The sequence below is a fragment of the Cenococcum geophilum genome, assembly GCF_001692895.1.
Source record: "Cenococcum geophilum 1.58 unplaced genomic scaffold K441scaffold_84, whole genome shotgun sequence".
Classification (NCBI taxonomy): Eukaryota; Fungi; Ascomycota; class Dothideomycetes; order Gloniales; family Gloniaceae; genus Cenococcum; species Cenococcum geophilum.
The window spans coordinates 309,789-329,961 of NW_027137642.1; the positions used below are offsets into that span (position 1 = coordinate 309,789).

Consider the following 20,173-nt stretch of genomic DNA (forward strand, 5'->3'; position numbering starts at 1 on the left):
GAGGAGAAGCACGAGTGGAATGCTCCGAGGGTGCGCGAGACCTTTTTGGAGTATTTCAAAAAGAATGGACATACTTTTGGTGGGTATAGTTCGTTTTTACATCTATATTCTATATAACTTCTTTTATGAGCTACATTTATCTTTTAACGTTCTTTGCATTTCTGAGTCTATCTTAATTAACAAATTCAGTTCCCTCATCCTCTGTGGTGCCCCTCTCAGACCCCACTCTCCTCTTCACCAATGCGGGCATGAACCAGTACAAATCTATATTCTTGGGCACAGTAGACCCAGCTTCCGACTTCGCATCCCTCAAACGTGCCGTCAACTCCCAGAAATGCATCCGCGCGGGCGGGAAGCACAATGATCTGGATGATGTTGGCAAGGACAGCTACCACCACACCTTCTTCGAGATGCTGGGGAATTGGAGCTTCGGCGACTATTTCAAAAAAGAGGCGATTGGGTATTCATGGGAGCTGCTGACCAAGGTTTACGGCCTGGATCCTGAGAGGCTCTATGTCACCTACTTTGAGGGCGCGGACGGGCTCGAGCCTGACTTGGAGGCGAAGGAGCTGTGGCGGTCAGTGGGAGTGCCTGACGACCATATCCTCACTGGTGACATGAAGGACAACTTCTGGGAAATGGGTGATCAGGGTCCTTGTGGGCCCTGCAGCGAGGTTCACTATGACCGCATTGGTGGCCGCAATGCCGCGCACCTTGTGAACAAGGACGATCCGAATGTTCTAGAAATCTGGAACGTTGTATTCATTCAGTATGACCGAGGGCAGGACCGCTCATTACGCTCCTTGCCAAACAAGCACGTGGATACTGGTATGGGCTTCGAGCGTTTGGTCTCAGTATTGCAAGACAAGATGTCAAACTATGATACTGATGTCTTCACACCATTATTCAAGCGAATCCAGGAGATCACCGGCGCAAGAGAGTACAGGGGCAAATTCGGAGACGAGGATCCAGATGGCATCGATACCGCCTACCGAGTCGTTGCGGACCACGCCCGTACCCTCACATTCGCAATTGCAGATGGCGGTGTGCCAAATAACGTCGGCCGGGGATACGTTGTGCGTCGCGTGCTGAGGAGAGGGGCACGTTATGCGCGCAAGTACTTCAACACCGAGATCGGCGATTTCTTCTCCAAAGTTGTCCCCAGCCTTGTTGAACAAATGGGTGGCATATTCCCGGAGATCGCCAAGAAAGAGAGCGATATAAAGGAAATTCTAGATGAGGAGGAGAAGAGCTTCGCCAAGAGCTTGGACCGCGGAGAGACAATGTTCGAGAAGTATGCTCAGCAATGTAAGCTGCATGATTCAAAGGACCTACCCGGCACGGATGTGTGGCGGCTATACGATACATACGGCTTCCCGGTTGATCTAACCAAGTTGATGGCCGAGGAGCGCGGCCTCAACATTAACGATAAGGAAATTGAAGAAGCACAGGCCAAAGCTAGGGAAGCCAGTAAAGGCGAGAAGAAGGCTGTTGCCGGCCTCGTCAAGCTGGATGTTCATGATCTAGGAGCTCTCGAACTAATGAATGATGTCCCCAAAACCAACGACTCACCCAAATTTGGCCGCGAAAATATCACCGCTGTCATCAAGTGTATTTACCACAACAAGAAGTTCCTCAAGAGTACGAAAGAAGCGCCCGAAGGCGAGCAGCTCGGAGTGTTGCTGGACCGCACGAACTTTTATGCCGAGCAGGGTGGTCAGGAGTATGACACTGGTAAACTAGTGGTGGATGGTGTTGCGGAGATTGACGTGCAAAATGTACAGGTGTATGCTGGCTATGTACTTCATACAGGGTATATGAGCTATGGAGAGCTGAGTGTAGGGGAGGAGGTTATCTGCGAATATGATGAGGTGTGTTTATCACTATCTTCTCTAGTTACATAAAACTAACTCTTGAAGCTCCGCCGCCACCCCATCCGCTCCAATCACACCGGTACCCATATCCTCAACTACGCCCTCCGCGAAGTCCTAGGTTCAGAAGTTGACCAAAAGGGCTCACTTGTCGCCCCTGAAAAGCTTCGTTTCGATTTCTCCCACAAATCCGGTATCTCAGACGCAGACCTTGCCAAAATTGAGGAAATTTCCACCTCCTACATCCGCCAAAACTCCGAGGTTTACGCCCTCGACGTACCACTAGCTACTGCTAAACAAATCCGAGGCGTGCGCGCCGTCTTCGGCGAGACATACCCTGACCCAGTTAGAGTAGTCAGCGTCGGCGTGCCGGTCGAGGACCTGCTGAGCGACGTGAAGAACGAAGGCTGGGAGAAAGTTTCAGTCGAGTTCTGCGGCGGTACGCACGTCAAGCAGACCGGCGAGATCAAAGAGCTCATCATCCTGGAAGAATCCGGCATTGCCAAGGGTATCCGCCGCATTATTGCTGTAACAGGGCAGACGGCATACGAAGTGCAGCGCGTCGCGTCGGACTTCGAGGAGGGGCTCGCAAGGCTAGAGAAGGCACCGTACGGCGCCGCGAAGGAGGCTGAGGCGAAGAAAATACAGGTCGCGCTCAACGAGCTCTCCTGCTCTGCCCTCACAAAGACATCATTCCGCGACCGCTTTTCTAAGATTCAGAAGTCCATCTTGGATCAGCAGAAGGCGGCCGCCAAGGCGGATAACAAGCGCGTGCTGGATACTATCACCGATTTCTTCGCTAAGGAGGAGAACGAGGCGAAGAAGCATTTAGTTGCGAAAGTTGAGTGGAGTGCCACGGTTAATAAGGCCATTAGCGAGGCGATTAAGACCGTTAGTGGCAAGGGCCCGATGAAGGATAAGAGCGTGTACTTGTTCAGCGCAAATGAGGAGGAAGGGAAGGTTGTGCATGGGTGTTATGTCGCTGAGGTGAGTGAAACAGCTTCTTTAATCTTCTCCATTCCTCCTCCATTGGAGCATAGAGATTCGGGATCTTTTTCGTCGAAATTTACTAATGATAATGTACCTAGCACTTCTCCTCTCAAGGCGCTTCAGCTGTCGAATGGTCCAAGAACGTCGCCAGCATCATCGGTGGCAAAGCAGGCGGCAAAGGCGCTACTTCCATCGGCCAGGGCACCAATGCCGATAAGGTTGACGAGGGCCTTGAAGAAGCGACGAAGTATCTCGAGAAGTTCCAGCTTTGAATTAGTTCAAGGCAGTGAAGATAGATGAGACGGCCGCACTTCGCGCGCCGATGTTTATGCATCGCGCCTATGATATCAGGTTATTGGGCTTGAAAGGACTAGACATGGGACGCTTTTGAGTCTGGAGTGAGACGGAGTATCTTTGGGCGGCCCCTGTTTTCCCCCTGTATCTGAAACGATTTTGGGGATTTTGTAGTGGAAGGGCTTTAAATGGCAGCCTAGCTCTTTTAGTAGCTGTTTCATATGTCCCTATAGATTTCCGGTCTCGAGAATGTGGAGGTGAGGATTTTTGGTAGAAAAAATTGCAACTGTGCTTGCTATTCAGAGAATAGCTGCATGGTAAGATTGCACAACTGGCGCCAACACTTGCTTCCTATCAATCTATTCCGACTGCAACGATATTACTGCCGGGCTATGCAGGGGGAAAAAGCTCCAAGTTAGGCTTACAGCATCCCCAGGTTTGTTATACAATCACGATCTCTTTCCTTTTGATGCTCCTTTTCAGGCCTCTCTAGCTTCTCTTGCAAAACACCATTGATCACAGTTTTTCCGGGTTGAACTGATCCCTATCTTTGCCAGCCAGATCCCACACCCAAAGTCCAACTCTTTTCTACATCCAGAAACACCTGCCGAGAGGCCAACAAATAGGAAATATCTCATCTTGCCAACATGTTGTTTAGACCGACCAAATACCGGATTCTTTCGTACAAGTAGAATTTAGATAAATGAGCTATCTCACTATCCCAGTGGAGATCTAGCTGCACATGAACACGATCCTAGGATCTTCTACCTGCGATATGAGAGCCCGACTATTAAGTTATAGAAGTAATAATCACGACCTCCGGGCTGCACCAGATTACCAAATATGGTATTGACGTCGAGATATTTCATCTCAGAATCTTCAATAGTGCCATATAGATCTAGTTCATAGCATACGACACATAGCCGTCATCTCTCTTACATTGGAGTACATAAGGAAAGGGGTTGCGGCCGAGAAATAAAGATTCAGAATGAACTATCAGATCGGTAAAGAACATCTATAATAGATGGTATGCCGGATGTAACGAAGACATATTTAGTACTTAGATGAGCGTTAATATTTCAACGATGAAATATTAGGAGACACTGCGTGATGCTATGATAACTTGAGTTGTACATATTATTAAGGATGTGCTCGTGGCTGTCTTGGCAGCTGAACTAACACTCACATGAATCGCTAGAGCTGGTTTCTAGAATTGAGACTGCTAGGTAGGCTTGCTAATTATGTTGTCCAGAGCTATACATTATCCATGATAGCACGGACCTAACGCTAGATGGAGAAGCAGCCATGCCAAGGATATTGTGCAGAGGCCGAAAACCCCTGGTGAAGGCGGTAAAGAGTGTCAAAAATTTACCTAATCAACATTTACCCAGATATCTGACTCGTGCTTCAACATGCTCTCATCGTGCAACACCCTCATCAACGCTAAAAGCATTGCGGCATGGAATGGTTCAAACGCTTACACGCATCATGAGATCGGTCATGGCTCTTGCAGAACCTAAACGCGTTCCTATTCCTAAAAATGGAGTTGACTATCGTGGGAAGGTCGTCTTGGCTCCGATGGTGAGGTCTGGAGAACTTCCGTCGAGGTTGCTGGCGCTGAAATATGGGGCAGACCTCGTCTGGGGTAAGTAAAATTGGAACTTCTGAACTCTTGCATTCTATTTATCCCTCACCTCACGAACACCTTTGCATGTCCGTATCTAACTTTGCGCAACAGGCCCGGAAACGATTGATCGTGCCCTTATCGGCACGACGCGCCGCCTAAATCCCCACACTTCCACTATCGAATTCTCCCGCCTTCCCTCCTCGAAAATTCAGAATCCCTCTCTCGATCTCTTTGCTCGTGAAAGCGTCATCTATCGCATCCACCCTGAGCTGGAACACAAGCGCCTGATATTCCAAATCGGTACCTCAAACCCTAATCTTGCGGTCACAGCTGCGAAGATTGTCGCGGCGGATGTTGCAGGCATAGACGTAAATGCAGGCTGTCCGAAATCGTTCTCAACCGCCGGAGGGATGGGTGCTGCGCTGCTAAAGACACCCGACTTGCTATGTAGTATCCTTACTGCGCTTGTAGAGGAGGTGGGGAAGCAGTTTGAAATAGGAATCAGCGTGAAAATCAGGCTGTTGGACAAACCAGAGGACACAGAGGCTCTAGTTAGGAAGTTGGTAGCTACTGGTATTATAGGCTTGACAATACACTGCCGGACGACGCCCATGCGGCCAAGAGAACGGGCTATTCGAGAACAGTTAAGGATGATAGGAGACGTCTGCAGAGAAGCGGGCGTTGCATGTGTTATGAATGGCGATGTGACCTCCCGCGCGGAAGCACTACAACTAATCCAAGAGTATAATGTGGATGCAGCAATGATCGCGACGGCCGCTGAAAAGAATCCGAGCGTCTTCCGACCGGAGTCAGAAGGTGGAACGCTCACTGGCAAGACAGCATGGAGGGGCGTTGTCACGGAGTATTTGCATCTAGCCTTGCAAGTTGAGAATAGGTGGGGCAACACCAAGTATTTACTTGGCCAGATGATCCCAGGCAAGGAGAAGTGCTACGCAGAGATGAATCGGTCTAAGTGCTATCAAGATTTTGTGCATGTTCTGGAGTTGGTGGATGTGGAGGGCCTCTTGGACTTGGCAAAGGTTGTGGATGAGAGATTGGGAATTCCCTATGTCGAGTCAAGAGCCGGAAAGAGAGCGAGAGTTAAGGAAGACAGGGGAAAGGGCGAAGCGAACAGTGCTGCAAGAGCTGCGGCCGAGGAGGCCCAGGGCCTCCTGGAAGGAGGAAGTACAAAGAGAGCCAGGCTCCCGCAGCCTATGATAGACATGTCCGCTATAGCGTCAGGAGTAGCTCCTGTGGCTGCTTTGGGCATATGAGCGTGGTGAGTGAAAGCATTTACTGGTCGTCGGCACTTCTGAAGGAGCAATGGGTCAAGTGTGGTATATGGAGGCATGTGGTTTCACTTTTATGATCCTGAAACCTTTATATGTATCCATAGAACATCCATACCTGTTTACATTGATGCCTAGGAATCGTGAGTCTTTATAAGCATCCTAGCCTACTCGTCCAGTCGTAGTATTATTCAACTAATTAGGAATAGGTGAACATTGGTCAGGGTATTTAGATTCACTGCTCTATCCCATAAGTGCTCCTTTAAATATGGCCCGTGCGCGAACACCAAAACATTAACAATCGTCTCTACTATCGAATCTATATAGCTTCTTACCTTGATTAAACTACCACAATGGGCCATAAACGTTCTTCTAACACCTCAGTCGAATCAAGCTACAATGAAGTCAAATTGTATATAAATCTAAGCTTTATTACCATAGTATTAAGTTACAATTAATTGATTAATCCACGGCTTCATTTTGCCAAGACTTGATTGAATCTAGAGTCCCTGGTTGGCTCGGTAAAAGGAGCACCTTTCTCAACCGCGCATGGGATAGACTGCTCCCCAGCTTTTCAGTGAGAATGCTTGATTTCTCTCAGTCGCAGCATCAATCTCGGATTAGCCGCGCGAGGCGTACCTGGCACTTTGACTTATGCGCAGCCTTTAGACTCAGCCTAGCTGCATCACAACGTGGCACCATAAATATAAACTTCTTACAAGAACACTTTAACCTACATTCAGCCTCAGAATCGGCCTAGCTACACATGACGTGGCACTATGATTATGTATTTCTCACTTAAGCCGCTTCAACTTGCCCGCAGTAATATCACCACTACATAATCAATCAACTATTTGCACATTGAATTGATACTCGCTGTCAAATTACTTTCATAGTATTCTCTACTTTGTGTGTTCCAATTACGATCCAAGTCCAAGACTATTTCGTGCATCCCAGGCTTGAAAAGACTACCGTTGAACGTCCTTTTTTTTTACTTTTAATGCTCGCACAAAACTAGCAACATCGAATTTCTCCTACGGTTCAATATCCTACGCATACTTTAGCATAAGAATGGGTGGGCAATTATTCTGCGCCTTTACCTTTGACTCACTTGCTTTCTTTGGCTAATACGGATTCTAGAAGGATTCCAAAATGAAATCGGGCCAATCAAAGGTTCCGACTCGAGCGCTCGTATTTCATTGTCGAAGGACGAAAGACCATGGATGCGATGGCTAGTTAGGCGATTGTGCAAACTTCTTAATTATCTAGCCCATGTAGCTTCATCAACGCTTCGGCTGGCATTCGACATTCTTCTCTCGGGGCTTCAGCGGGCATCTAATATTTTTCTCTTGGGGATCGAGTTAACTCCCTCGGCCTTCCGATACCTTCTCAAGAAGCTGGAAGCAAACCCCCCATACCATCGAGTTTCAAAACGCTATGGACGTCACTGAGTCATGCATTAGGCTTGGCCCTCTCGTGCAGCGCTCTACAGCAAAGGGTTAAGTTGCCATCGGAAGTTGACTTGTCCCCTAATCAATATTTGATGTCCAGAATGGTGGATATTCTTTCCTAGCCGTTAAATTTCATCAACGGTTCCTAAATTACTATTATGGTCAAAAGTTAACAACATTTAGGTTGTGTGTGAAGGCGGGGTAGTGGAGTGATGTAGTAGTGGCGAGGGGGCAAGGAGAGAGGCCTTGGGATGAGGGGTTAGTTAGATACCACAATAGACAATCCCAGAGCCTCAGTAAATATGAATGTAATTGGAGAGTGTGAGAGGTATGGATGGGATGAGGCTAATCTTTCTCAGGACTTCGTTGACAAGATTAATAGCTACAGAGATTTACCTGAGGCGTAATAAATGGAACAATGTATGTCGTGAATTGGGCATCCCTTAGCATGCCGTATACTTACTGTTTTCAGGTTGTTCGCTGGGAATTTACCCACGTACTCCTCTCGCGAATTTCTATGGCGCGGGCAAGCAAAAGCTCCTCGATGAGCTTCATCGCATCGTAGCGGTTCTTACCGATCACGGCATCCGTGTGGAATGCGACACCCGTGAGCATTACTCTCCAGGCTGGAGGTTGAACCGGTACGAGGTATCTGTTCCCATCATCATCATGGTCATCGACCCGCCTCGTTCTAACTATGCTCCGTACAGCTCCGCGGTTTCCCTCTCCGCATCGAATTCGGCCCAAAAAATGCTGCGAATGACGTCATCACCACCGTCCGCCGCGACACGGGCGAAAAGGGCACCGTTCAAGTTTCGCACCGAATGGCACAGGACGTCCAAGCGCTACTTGACAAGATGCAGCGCGAAATGCTCGAGCGGGCCTGCAATACATACCGCGAGCACATCAGATACATCAGCATCTGGGCCGACGTTCAACGCCAAGAACGTCATTCGGATGATGAGCAAGACGGCGAATATGGATCCGCGGGCGCCGTCTGGCATCCCCCCTTCCTCCCGTACTATATTTTGTGGCCCGTGCACGACACTAAGAACATTAAACGAGTATGGGCAGCCAAATCTTCCACCCCCATAGCGACAACAAGGACCGTCGAATACCACTGTACAAGGACAGCCCGTGTTGGTAGGAACACGCTAATCGACTCAACACCCTTGATCGAGGCTCTATCTATAATCTACACCAGAAATACAATATATTCGTGGCTTTATTCGAAATTTTTGGTTACCTGGCAGAACGACTTACTACCTGCGCGCGCAGCTTATTGATTGGTGCGCACGGTGCACATTCTATAAGACGTATCTATCTGTGCCAGGGATATACTGTCTAACACATCGAGTGCAGCGATTTTGGCGCGGACGAAGAGATAGGAGAATTACCAGAGCGCTTAAAGGATAAGGAAGGACACGGCCATATTCACAGGGACCAACGAAACCCCCAGCTCCGAGTTTTTAGGCCGTGGCGAAGGAAAAGGCACAAAGCTGAACGAAGTCGCGTGGCCCATCGCTAACCTAAAGGAGACTATAACATAGTACTACGGTATTATAAAGAACTTCAAAGCCGGCTTCGCAGATGTTAGATCAGGGCAATAAAACCTCGAGAACTAAAATGCCGAACTCTAGAGGAAGACCCGCCGGAACGCACCTTAACATACAACCGACACCCAATGCCGCTGACAGCAACGATACAAGAAAGCTGATCAGATCAGAGGTGGGTGGAGGAGCTGATAGAATAGTCACACATACCACCCAAAGGATATTTTCCCGCCACTGCCGCCGCAGTGAGTCTGACTGTCTTGCCATCAGAGGCAGACGCCATCGTTTTGCCACTCGGCGAGAATGCGACGCCAAGGAAAATTGCAGAAAGGCCCTAGAGCATAGTAACAGCCCCCTTCGCTTTCAGTAGTCGTTCTACAAACTCCTGCCGGTTCCTAGCAGCCCAATATAGCATCTTCATCCTTCGCGTTAACTGCAGCTCCCTTCTCTATTAGTAGCCGTACTACTTCCATGTGCCCATTATAAGCAGCAGCATGTATCGGCATATATCCACTATCAGTTCTTGCATCAATGGCAGCCGTCTTCTCTAGAAGCAATCGTACAACCGCCTCGTGCCCGTTAAAGCTAGCACTGTATAGCGGCGTCATTCCAGCATCATCCATTACGTCAACTGTAGCTCCCTTCCCTATTAGTAACTGTACTACTCCCGTGTGCCCATTACCAGCGGCACAGTGTAATGCTGTTCGTTCATTGTCATTTCTCGCGTTAATAGCAGCTTCCTTTGCTATCAGTAATTGCACTACCGACTCGCGCCCGTTATCGGCAGCACCATGCAGCGGCGTCCATCCACCATCAACTCTTGCATTAACGGTAGCTCTCTTCTCTAGGAGCAATCGTACAACTGCCTCGTGCCCGCCAGAGCTAGCACTGTATAGTGGTGTCATTCCAGTATCATCTCTCGTGTTAACTGCAGCTCCCTTCTCTATTAGAAACTGTACTACCTCCATATGTCCATTGCGCGCAGCAATGAATAGTACTGTTCGTCCATCATCACTTCTCGTGTTGATAGCAGCTCCCTTTGCTAGTAGCAATCGTACCACTGTCTTGTGCCCTTTACCAGCAGCATCATGCAGCGGTGTCCATCCACCATCATCTCTCGCATTAACGGTAGCTCTCTTCTCTAGGAGTAATCGTACAACTGCCTCCTGCCCGTAAGATGCGGCAATGTGTAGGGGCGTCGCTCCAGTATCAGCCGTTACGTGAATACTAGCCCACTTATCCATGAGAAGTCGTACAACCGCCACGTGTCCATTGCTAGCAGCGATGTGTAGCGCAGTCCACCCGTCGCCTGCCCTTGCATAGACATTGGCGTCTTTGTCTAACAGTAGCGATACCGCTGCATAGTGGCCGTTTTCTGCCGCCCAGTATAGTGCCTTCCCTATATCTAAGTTCTTTTCTTCGATATCAAACCCATTCTGTAGTAGAAGCTTAACCGCGGCTTTATCTAAGACGACGTGGTTTCGCACCTCTAGATTACGAAATTAGCACGGCTAGACAATATCGCGTTTTCTCTAGGCTAGTTAACCGTGATAAGATAAACTAACTTACCCTCTTTACCCTTAGTTATCTCTTCTGTTGTGCGTGCCATCGCTACTTGGGCTGTAGGTATGACTGATAGAAGCTCCGTAGCGTAAGATGCTGCTGTCGCCGCTGCATAAGGTTGCCATCTTTTATTCTTATGAGAGTCCGAGTAGTCACAGATGCCACGGATAATAAGGTATGGAAAGCTGTTAACCAGCCCTGCAGCTTCCATTTCAAAGCAGAGTATACCACCTAGCTCCGAGCTAATCTTGTCTCTAGCAACGCCGTCTCTTATAACTTGATTACCAGACGCTATTGTGCCATAATTCGCCACGAATCCACCGCTATCACGCACCTTCCGCTTCACCACCCTGTCTTTATTGCATGTTTCACATGTCGGGCCTCCAGCATGCTTGTAGGTTGACTCGAAGAGGATGTCGGGCCCTGCCTGGTCACGTCCGAACTCAGGAAGATGATTAATTTTGGCCAGGTTGGATAGAAGACTACTCTTGCCTCTTACGTGACTCGTTCGTACCTTCGCGACGGCGTTAAGAAGGAGGGTTGGTGGCGGACTTAGGAAGCCCGTTCGTACGAATCCGTTCGGCGTGCTCTTACCAAAGTCGTACTGAACCACTCCCCCATGATTCAGGTGCGGTTGGCTCACGACCACATCTCCAAGCCGGAGGTCCACTTCGCCACTTGGAACGCCTCCTCCTATGCCTACCATTAGGCCGAATCGGACGGACGTGAACTTTAACCGCATGCGCATGGCGACTGCAGCAGCGGAGTTTGTGCCCATTTGACCAGCAGGAAGGCAGGCAATAACAACATTGTGTTCGCCGATGCAGCCGAGCGTGTATAAATTGTCATCATTTGAGTCTTGGGGGAGGTTTTGATGCATTTCATCGAGCATCTCCGTCGCTGCAGCGAGTTCGATCGGGAGGGCAGAAATCCATCCTACGGTGTAGTCTTCTGGGTGGAGTCGACGCTGTGACATATTTGCAACTATGGATGGCTCAGAGGGATCGCTGGTTGTGCTTAACTTCTCCAAGTCGTCATTTGGAAGGAAGATGGGTGAAGAATCTTACAGTCATTTGCAAAAGATTGTTTACTATCGCGGACTAAATGCCAACCTTCAAAACTAACTACCAATATAGTCTTTAACAAAAACTCCCCTCACTAAGGTCTATTTTCCGTCTTTAGACCTAAGCAGCCGCCGCTTTAACCTAAGCCGAGGGTGAGCAGCCCTGAGCACGCCCTGAGCACGCAAGGGGTGCCTGGTTCTAGGCCCTTGAGGCCCAAATTTAGGAATCGGCTAAAGATGCCCAACATCACCGAAGCCGGCACTTTCTGAACATTAATATCATATCTGCGGAGCCACATGTTTTATTCGTTTAGAGTTGCGCTTAAGTATGTTCCAAAATAATATGAGCGGAGGGCAATGGCGAGTTCTTCTAAGTGTATACGTCGCGACAGCTCTCCCGGGTCGAGAGTCATGCCTCCTTCGTCAGTTCTTGTGTCCACTGAGCCTGAGGCCACCAGGCCGGTCTACACCTGACCCCAGGGGACAATCATTTAATGCATGGTTTCCGCGGGGTGCACTCCAATGAGTGCTAATTGGGGTTTTTATTTCGTTGATTCGGTTTTCCTCCTTATATACACGTCAGGACCAGATGGCATCACGGCTAGATTAGTGTAAGATAATAATGATAAACTGAGGACTGAGAAGGCAAAGTGTATTAAACTGCGACACTAAATGCGAAGTTGGTTGCTACATAAAGTCACAGTCTCACAGAGCCCTGAATAGCGAGAGAGTACATGGCGAAGAGCGTGTTATTTCAAATCTAGAGCCTGTTATGCCCCATCCATGTCCAAAGAGCAAGAACCAAAAATTCGAGCTAGATAGAAGCTCGTATAGGAGTCCTCCGCATTTCATCCCTAAAGCCGCCAACAATAGATGCATTGACTAAGAGCCCACGGGATTCCTTCGCAGGACGGAAAAAATCCGTGACAAGTTCGTATAAAATACGCCCGAGTTTGAAACACCCACCACCTGCGGTGGCTGCAGCCTCATATGCCCGCTGAAGGCTATTGTACTGCACCCATTCCTGACCGTACCCAGCATGGATGTGGCCAAATACATGTAGTCGTGGCTGAATCCTCCAGAGCTCTGCTAGTAGGAATTCACATCCAAGGCCTCCAAAATCAAGATGAGCTTTTGGCGGCCCATGAGTTACCAGAACATCAATATTATTAGGTAGAAGACCTTTCCAGATATCCTTTATCCGCGGATATTGAAATGCCCAATTTCCGTGACAAGGTGTCATTGGGCTGCCATATATCTTAAGCTCTCGGCCGGAATCGCACTTGATGGTTACTGAGCTATTATTTAGATATATCAATCCACTCCAGTCTATCGAATTCCGCGCGGCTACGTTCTTATTCACTTCTTTAGCCGATAGAGCGTCGAGAATAAGATCGTGATTTCCTCCAACGACGACCTTATATGGATGTGGAAGTAACCGTAGCCAGTTAAGGGCTGCTTGAAGTTCCTCTAAGGTTCCAGAGTTTGTCAAATCACCAGCGTGAATAAGCACATCTCCTGGAGGGACATCGACCTGAGTATTGTGTGTATCGGAGATGCAGATGACGGTGACTGGTGAGGTAGGTTGTATTGGAATAGCTCGTCGCCAGCTGTAAAGTTTTCGTGACAAGTACAGCGTGGGATTCTTTATAAATGTCTGGAATTCCGTAGGTTGAGGACGATAAAGGATAGAGTCGAGGCTGGCTTCGTTCTTGTATCTAAAAAATACCATCTTATTGCTGTATGAGAACTTTGCGTGCTAAGTTCATTTATTTAGATCAATTTCGACGAGCAAGATCGAAGCTCGCCGCAGCGCGGGCTTATTATTACTTGCTAGAGGTGGGGAGGGCACGCGACATGTACCGTAGGTGCTGGAGGCATGGGACGTGTGTACCATAAGTGGTGGATGCTATGCTATGTGCACTGGAGGTTGTGCAACATGTGGTGGATGTGGCGGAGGACATGCGACGTGCGTGCTGGAAGTCGTGGAGGTCGCATTCCATGTGGTGGATGATATCCCTTAACCCGTCGGGGTCCTTAGAGAATTCGCTACTGAATTTAATTGAGCACTTGCATTGAACCGAGTTCTCNGATTGGGCTGGTCCCTTATCGATAACGTAGGACCAAAGACGACGGGTTAAGGGATAGGACGTGTGTTGGAGGTGGCGGAGGGCTTAGGACGTTTACTTACGGTCTAATTGATACTTGCCCTGGATGCGAATAACCTATGGAGTGCCGTTAGATGTAATCACGATATAGAAAAGAGCTATTGTAAGTATTGGGTTGAAGGAGCTTACCAAGTTGCCCATCGGATCGCTTCCGGCCACATCAGAAGAGGATAGACGGATAATAAAGGCTTTGGGTAGGTGACCAGAAGCAATTAGCATATCAGCCAGAAAAGAAAGACCTGCTTCGGCGAGACGATGTCAGCCGGTTGTAGAGTGCGACACTTATTGTAAGGTAAAGTTAAAAGCTGCTGCAGCAGCAACGAATCGTATGGCTGTGCGGGGTCCGATGACTTACAGCGTCCTGGCGCATCCGGTGTTAATTTATGCACCTTCTCCTAGTTAGGTAAGTAAGGATTTAATATAAGAATTCTATTTAAAATAGCTAACTACTTATACTTCACTAAGGGGGTTAGTATCGTTGTTTTAATTAAGGATTTAGGCTACTATTTCTTCTAATTAAGTATGCGAGTAAGCAAATCCTTATAAGTCCTATTTAAGTACCTAATTAGTAAAAAAGATCCCGTGTGTAGAAGTTAATTGCTATTTATATTAGTGTATAAATTGTTTTAGTAGCTTGCTATTCAATTAATCGTTTAAAATTGACAAAGGGACACCGTATACGAGTACAGCTTTTCGCGTAGACAAACACTTTGAAAGCTTGGGCAAAGCACCTGTGGCTTGACAACGTCTAAACAAGTCGTACTCTATGCCGACTGTAGACAACTATAATGATAAACTTTCGAGTCTCGCGAAGCCGACCATTTATATTTTCTGAGCGGAATGAGCTAATTGGCTATTTAGAGATTCATAGAACTAGCAAAACCTATTGTTTAACACCATCGTTTGCAAGGTGCGAGTCGAAACTCTCGCGTGAGTCAAAGGACCGAATGAGATATCACATCCAAATACCCCTCCAAGCTTCCAATTAAATCCCAGAATCGTCCTGGTCAAACTTAACATTAGTAGTTTTCAGCCACTCCTCCCAGCCACCACACGTCTCCTTTGTCTTAGATAAAGTCCCAATACTACTCAGGATATCTTCTTGCCGTTCGAGAATCTGTAGCGCAAGACCTGCGAGGAACTTAAGGTCAGCTACACTTCAAGTACTCACAACAACTTGGTGGTTGTGTGGTAACTTACCGGAACTGGCATGCCAAGCTATGTGACAGTGCACGAGCCAGATACCAGGGTTATCGGGTTTGAATGCAAGCGCGAGATATCCTGCTGATGGAAGGAACGCAACATCTCTTCTCGGGGGGTTGTGGAAATTGAAATGCTGGGGATCAACTGATTCATTATATGTATTATTGCTCTGGGCAAGGATTACGAAATCATGGCCATGCATATGGATGGGATGCGCGGCCGGTATACGCCTTTTAGTTTTTTCGAGTCGTGTAAGATCGCCCGTGATGACGAGGTAGACCCAGCCGTGCTTGTAGTCATCTTAATGAATACTGTTAGCTAGCAAGAGGAATATTTCATAGATAACAGGTAGCTCACAGGGGATTACGCAATATTCAGGATTCCATGTTGTGTTCTTCAGATTGAGAATGGTGGGATTTGAGAAATTCAACCATAGTGGAGTGTCCGTCAGGTCCCAACGCTGGTAACCGTGTGTCTTTTCGAGATCAATTCCCGCTTCATACGTGTTTTCAGTCACGTTGTTCTCTGGGTGCTGGACAAGCCACTCTACAATGGGCTTGAGGCTTTCATATGGCTCGTCGGTGCAGTTGCTCGGAAATTGATTTTTAGTGGACGAAGGAAGAGCGGCACTACCAGAACCGTATCTGATTATACCCGTTCTCTCGTCTGAACCGTTTGGGTCGATATTGCCGCATCCAGTTGGTACCTGGGTACGAATCCAATAATTACCATCCTGGGCAGGTGTATTAGGTTCGGTGGCTTCAACAATAACGCTATAACGCTGGCCTGATTAAAATTAGTAATTTTCGCCAAACGAATCTTCTTTGACTTACCTATGGCAATATGTAGCGAGTTGGTGGTATATGGATGGATCGGTACAAAGTCAGTTGAAATAACTTTGAGTATATGACCATCAATTGAGAAGATAAACCCCGCATCAGTCGAGGCATTGATCAAGCGGAGAAGGTATCTTTTGCCTTTCTTGAATGTTTTGGTGAAGTAAGAGCTTGGCCCTACACATTTTGGATCCGTCTGGGGGCACACGCATCGTGGGTCTGTTTTATTGCATAGATAGTGGCCTGAACAAATTTAGCTTGTACTAAAAATGGCTCACGGTTCTATGTATATCAAAATTGTGAGAATTGCAGGATAATCAAGCGATCCCAGGAATTTTAAAAAGAAAGCGATTAGAAGGCTAAATAACTGACCGGTTCCATTGAGCAGAACACTCTGCGATATTGGTGGTGGCGGAACCAACTCTTGCTGAAAGACCGCAAAGGCACTGTCGTGTACCCAATCACTGATAAGTATGGGGTCCCATGCCTCATCCCAATCTGCACTGCTAGGGCCATGAATAAGGAGGGGACCTGTAATAATTAGCGTTATCGCCTTCAATAGGTATGTTATTTAAATTTTTACCTGCCACTCCATCCGGATATTGCAAGGAATAGTGACTGGCATTAAATTAACATAAGTACGAATAATAAGTAGATATCATATTGGTAGAGCTAACCTGTGATACCAGGTATGGCCGTATTGACTGGCTGTGAATTTGTACGTGAATGTCTCGTCCTCCGCAATGGGACATTGAGTGACACCTGCAAATATGAGTATTAAGACGACAGCAGTCCTTGTGGATATACTAGCCGTTGACACCATCCATTTCATTCGTGTGTAGCTGCCGGATCCCATGCCAATGCACGGTTGTGCCATTGGTCGTAAGTTTGTTCGTGACATGGACAACAATTTCATCTCCCCAGCATGCTTCGATAAGAGGGCCAGGATAGGAACCATTGAAAACCTTGCCAAAAGGCTTGAGATAACCATCAGGAGCAATCTTGGGTCGTCAGCTTATATGCTTTGTATTAGTAGGCGACGTTTGTACCTTCATATCGCTCACTTCTAGCCAATACTATTTTAATGTTAACATAGTATAATCCTAAACTAGTGAGGTGATTTTACCTCGCGCTTAATTCCTCTAGGCCACATAGCCTCATCTAATTAATTGTTAGCATCGTATACGGTGCCGGCAAAGGCTATGGGTAGACGTGCATTCAGTCTTGATGTTGAACGAGTTCCATAGCGGCTGCTTGGCTCCTCGTCTCTGAATCCAACAATCACGGCTGTTTGGGCCATTGCAGCTCTCCCAGCCTTCATATCCCGGATATGAGCAGTGAAACCCAGGTGAGGCATGATGGGGGTGGACAGTCAGATCATGCGATGGACCTAAGGGCAATGGATACTGAGGGCGGCCAGGACCACCGAAAGGGCTAATGGATACAAATTGGAGGAGAGTTTCCCAACAAGAATTGAAGAAACCCATTTCTAACTCCTCGGAGATCAAAAATAAGGATATGGAAGAGGAACTTCAGCGGGGTAAGCACAGCTTAAATTGTCTCCGGTATGTATTGTGGATTCAGCCCAGCTGAGATCTATTGCGTCTGTGTTCTCCAATGTTACACAAACTGACGTCGAATTGAGCCATATCATTTATGAAAAGGCGATCCTCTAGGGTCTGACTGCTCTGGATACTCAGCCCACGCCAGGGTGCGCACCAATAACGTACCTCCAGACGCCTCGGAGGACTCCCGAGAATGGGTTGAGCCATCTAGCAGACGCGAAGGCTTTTGCCCCATGGCTTACTAGAGTAGGGATCTTGGATGTCTAGGCAACGAGTGCTTGTCTCATATAAGAACCAGAATATACTTGGCTAAAGGAGCGTCCACAGGGCGGGACAAAAAATCAGCCTGCCAATCATTAAGGTTTGAACAGGGACGCATAGAGTGGAATGAAGCCGCGGCGATTGCCGGCTGACTTGGGCAGCATGTCAGACGGGCGGTACGCCTCATCCGGACCCACAGAAACAGGTAACGGTAGCGGCTGGCTGCAAAAAAAAGCTTGCGTGTGGGGAAGGAAAAACGGATCACGGGATGTGATACCTTACTTGATTGATGCAGTTTGCTACTGCCTGCAGGACCTATTAGTGGCTGATGCATGCGAGCCATAATACGGTGATGCAGGTGGGCACGAAAATCACTGGACCTAGATCGGCCGCTCTTATCCAAAACTCGGGTTATCCACGCTTTTGGCGCACCGGAAAACGAATTGTGGCTCCAATTAGACAGCCGACAAGTATGAAGCCATAAAGAATCACATGAAACAGCCAGGGAGCAGTTCGCCGGCGAGAAGGCAACTAGGCGAAAGAGGCTTGGGGCTGAAGCTGAGGTGAGAGCTGGGGCTAGAGTGGATAAACATCCCTGCGAACAGCGCAAATGAAATGCAGGATTTCGATCGGCAGAGCAAGCCTGGATAAAAGTACTCAGGAATGTCAACATAGCGGCTGGCTTAGAAGAGGTTGATTTAGCAAGGGAGAAACGAAGAAGCGAGGTTGTTGAATGGCCGGAGAAACTCGCAGCGAACTATTCCGAATGGGTTTAGTCAATACTTCAGGAGTCTTTGAAACCTGCATTGTTTACGCTAGTTTTCCTAGTCTGCATCCTGCTAGGAGCGACATTCTTTTTTCTTCCTTAAGGAAAGAGGGCCAGGAATAAAACATTCTAGCATAAATTTTCAAGGCCACTGCTAGTTGTTACACCCCCCGATTGATACGCGTACACCCCTACAAAACAGGCTTAGATCCTTCCTCTTCAAGTTAAAATATCACGTGTTTGGCTTGTTTACACCTAAATCGTTGTCTCAGCATGCTCAGACCAAGAAACCGATGAATATCCGCTGCGCGGATTATCGAATATCCGCAAGCTAACCTATTCAATCGATCCATCTGTTCCTTAGTCTGAGCCACTTTAGCAAGCTTTTGGAAGCTAAGCCGCTCTGTTTGTATGAGGCAAACCATCAACTTTAACGAAATTAATGTAAGCAACCGCCACGTCTATTATCCTATAAATACCCGCGTTAGAATTGCCTTAATCAGCTCTCTAATCGATGGATTTTCCAGAACCAACCGCCAGCCATAGGTGCATCTAAAAGGCGTCGAAGAAACCCCCCTATTTCGTCCGGCAGGAGCCAGTCTCAAGCCTTTAATCAAAAGGTAAATATCCGGGATATTTGTACCGTGTGCTAGTATATCTAATACAACTAGAATTCAAATTTGAGACGTTAGGTGCGCGTATTTGGCGTATAATTAGTCTTTTATTAATATTCGTAAGCGTTACGTAGAGGATTTTACGACCGTAAGCTCCTAGATCCTTAACAGAAAATTCCCTTCTAGCAGCATTATAGCCGTGATAGATTAACCAACTACAAATAATATTACAATAGGCAGCTATCTAGTCCTTAAAATTAAAGAAGAAGAAGATTTTTAGAATTAGCTAAAACTAATAGAGTGGGTAGTTGGGTGTTATTAGTATGGATATTACTAATTGTTCACTTTAGTAAACCACGTCACAGCTATTTTAAAATTAATGTCAGGAACGGGAAGGTAGGGAGACTTCTTATATAGACCATTCGATTCGCCGGAGCTTAGTGTATAATTAATGGATTTTTTAAGCTGCCTAAACTTGTCGTAAGAATAAGAAGTAAATATCCGTAATATCAGCTATGCGGATATCGCGACGTGCTTTACAAACGTTGGCCAAAGTGTCTCAGACCATACAGGGACAGATGGCCTAAACTGGTTTAGCGTCTCCCTTTATGGTCTGAGCATGCTGAGACAACCTAAATCGTGAAAACAACACCACGCGCCCATACTTAATAACTGGTAGGACTGCGGAGTGCTCTGCGAGGCGCTGTAAGAACTAGATTGGGTGCTGCTGCCTCTATTTAAAGTCTGTGGATTGCCTTTACGAGCACGCCCACTTCTGCGCCCGTTTCTGCGCCCGCGCCCACGCCCGCCTACGGGTCGCTCGAATGCTGAAAGCTCCCGCTGAGTAGAGTTATTAATGCGATTGTAGAGCCAGCCGTAGAGCCAGCCGGGCGACCGTGACGACGCTCTACAATTGCAAGCTCTTGGATAAGAATGTAAGGCAAATGCGAGGTGTTGATTTAGGTATAGGCGCGCGGTGTTTCGCGATTTGGGTGTAAACAAGTCAAACACACGTGATATTCTAACCCGAAGAGGAAGGATCTAAGCCTGTTTGGTGGG

At 47.5% G+C, this 20,173-nt stretch overlaps 8 protein-coding genes across 8 annotated transcripts; 3 read left to right on the forward strand and 5 right to left on the reverse strand.

Annotated features, from left to right (window-relative positions):
- Nucleotides 1–7: 7 nt before the first annotated feature.
- On the forward strand, nucleotides 8–3,398 carry K441DRAFT_352005 (alanyl-tRNA synthetase). The gene is made up of 2 exons (XM_067641315.1): nucleotides 8–1,871; nucleotides 1,920–3,398. The coding sequence occupies exons 1-2, from the start codon at nucleotides 249–251 to the stop codon at nucleotides 3,159–3,161; spliced, it is 2,865 nt and encodes a 954-aa protein (XP_067497066.1). The 5' UTR covers nucleotides 8–248; the 3' UTR covers nucleotides 3,162–3,398.
- Nucleotides 3,399–4,577: 1,179 nt separating this feature from the next.
- On the forward strand, nucleotides 4,578–6,507 carry K441DRAFT_648232 (FMN-linked oxidoreductase). Its single transcript, XM_067646885.1, has 2 exons — nucleotides 4,578–4,800; nucleotides 4,894–6,507. Exons 1-2 carry the CDS (start codon nucleotides 4,620–4,622, stop codon nucleotides 6,054–6,056), a joined length of 1,344 nt encoding a protein of 447 aa, XP_067497067.1. The 5' UTR covers nucleotides 4,578–4,619; the 3' UTR covers nucleotides 6,057–6,507.
- Nucleotides 6,508–7,768: 1,261 nt separating this feature from the next.
- Nucleotides 7,769–8,960, forward strand: K441DRAFT_352075 (anticodon-binding protein). Its single transcript, XM_067641317.1, has 4 exons — nucleotides 7,769–7,850; nucleotides 7,905–7,942; nucleotides 7,995–8,170; nucleotides 8,233–8,960. Exons 2-4 carry the CDS (start codon nucleotides 7,933–7,935, stop codon nucleotides 8,806–8,808), a joined length of 762 nt encoding a protein of 253 aa, XP_067497068.1. The 5' UTR covers nucleotides 7,769–7,850; nucleotides 7,905–7,932; the 3' UTR covers nucleotides 8,809–8,960.
- A 552-nt stretch (nucleotides 8,961–9,512) lies between these two features.
- K441DRAFT_490306 (ankyrin repeat protein) lies at nucleotides 9,513–9,752 on the reverse strand (the record flags this gene model as incomplete). Its single annotated transcript, XM_067641975.1, has 1 exon — nucleotides 9,513–9,752. A coding segment is annotated over one exon (240 nt), but the record flags the coding sequence as incomplete, so codon positions are not given.
- Nucleotides 9,753–10,010: 258 nt separating this feature from the next.
- Nucleotides 10,011–10,301, reverse strand: K441DRAFT_482906 (ankyrin repeat protein; the record flags this gene model as incomplete). Its single annotated transcript, XM_067641903.1, has 1 exon — nucleotides 10,011–10,301. A coding segment is annotated over one exon (291 nt), but the record flags the coding sequence as incomplete, so codon positions are not given.
- Nucleotides 10,302–10,612: 311 nt separating this feature from the next.
- K441DRAFT_593686 (purine and uridine phosphorylase) lies at nucleotides 10,613–11,614 on the reverse strand (the record flags this gene model as incomplete). The annotated part of the gene is made up of 1 exon (XM_067644923.1): nucleotides 10,613–11,614. The coding sequence occupies one exon, from the start codon at nucleotides 11,612–11,614 to the stop codon at nucleotides 10,613–10,615; it is 1,002 nt and encodes a 333-aa protein (XP_067497071.1).
- Nucleotides 11,615–12,515: 901 nt separating this feature from the next.
- K441DRAFT_709300 (Metallo-dependent phosphatase) lies at nucleotides 12,516–14,142 on the reverse strand (the record flags this gene model as incomplete). Its single annotated transcript, XM_067653843.1, has 4 exons — nucleotides 13,999–14,142; nucleotides 13,893–13,926; nucleotides 13,596–13,753; nucleotides 12,516–13,405 (listed from the first exon to the last, which is right to left on the reverse strand). The coding sequence occupies exons 3-4, from the start codon at nucleotides 13,702–13,704 to the stop codon at nucleotides 12,516–12,518; spliced, it is 999 nt and encodes a 332-aa protein (XP_067497072.1). The 5' UTR covers nucleotides 13,705–13,753; nucleotides 13,893–13,926; nucleotides 13,999–14,142.
- A 712-nt stretch (nucleotides 14,143–14,854) lies between these two features.
- Nucleotides 14,855–17,395, reverse strand: K441DRAFT_691085 (laccase-like multicopper oxidase; the record flags this gene model as incomplete). The annotated part of the gene is made up of 11 exons (XM_067652451.1): nucleotides 14,855–15,000; nucleotides 15,070–15,372; nucleotides 15,430–15,858; nucleotides 15,906–16,151; nucleotides 16,281–16,439; nucleotides 16,492–16,526; nucleotides 16,586–16,670; nucleotides 16,729–16,909; nucleotides 16,958–16,984; nucleotides 17,035–17,050; nucleotides 17,121–17,395. The coding sequence occupies 11 exons, from the start codon at nucleotides 17,393–17,395 to the stop codon at nucleotides 14,855–14,857; spliced, it is 1,902 nt and encodes a 633-aa protein (XP_067497073.1).
- Nucleotides 17,396–20,173: the final 2,778 nt, after the last annotated feature.

What these genes read in the sequence shown, in the direction of transcription:
- K441DRAFT_352005 (XM_067641315.1), top strand. Translation starts at nt 249, where the DNA reads ATGAACCAGTACAAATCTATATTCTTGGGCACAGTAGACCCAGCTTCC. An exon ending in TTATCTGCGAATATGATGAG is followed by an intron (nt 1,872 to 1,919) that starts GTGTGTTTATCA and finishes TAACTCTTGAAG; the next exon opens with CTCCGCCGCCACCCCATCCG.
- K441DRAFT_352075 (XM_067641317.1), top strand. An exon ending in GGAGGTTGAACCGGTACGAG is followed by an intron (nt 8,171 to 8,232) that starts GTATCTGTTCCC and finishes TGCTCCGTACAG; the next exon opens with CTCCGCGGTTTCCCTCTCCG.
- K441DRAFT_648232 (XM_067646885.1), top strand. Translation starts at nt 4,620, where the DNA reads ATGGTTCAAACGCTTACACGCATCATGAGATCGGTCATGGCTCTTGCA. An exon ending in TGGGGCAGACCTCGTCTGGG is followed by an intron (nt 4,801 to 4,893) that starts GTAAGTAAAATT and finishes TTTGCGCAACAG; the next exon opens with GCCCGGAAACGATTGATCGT.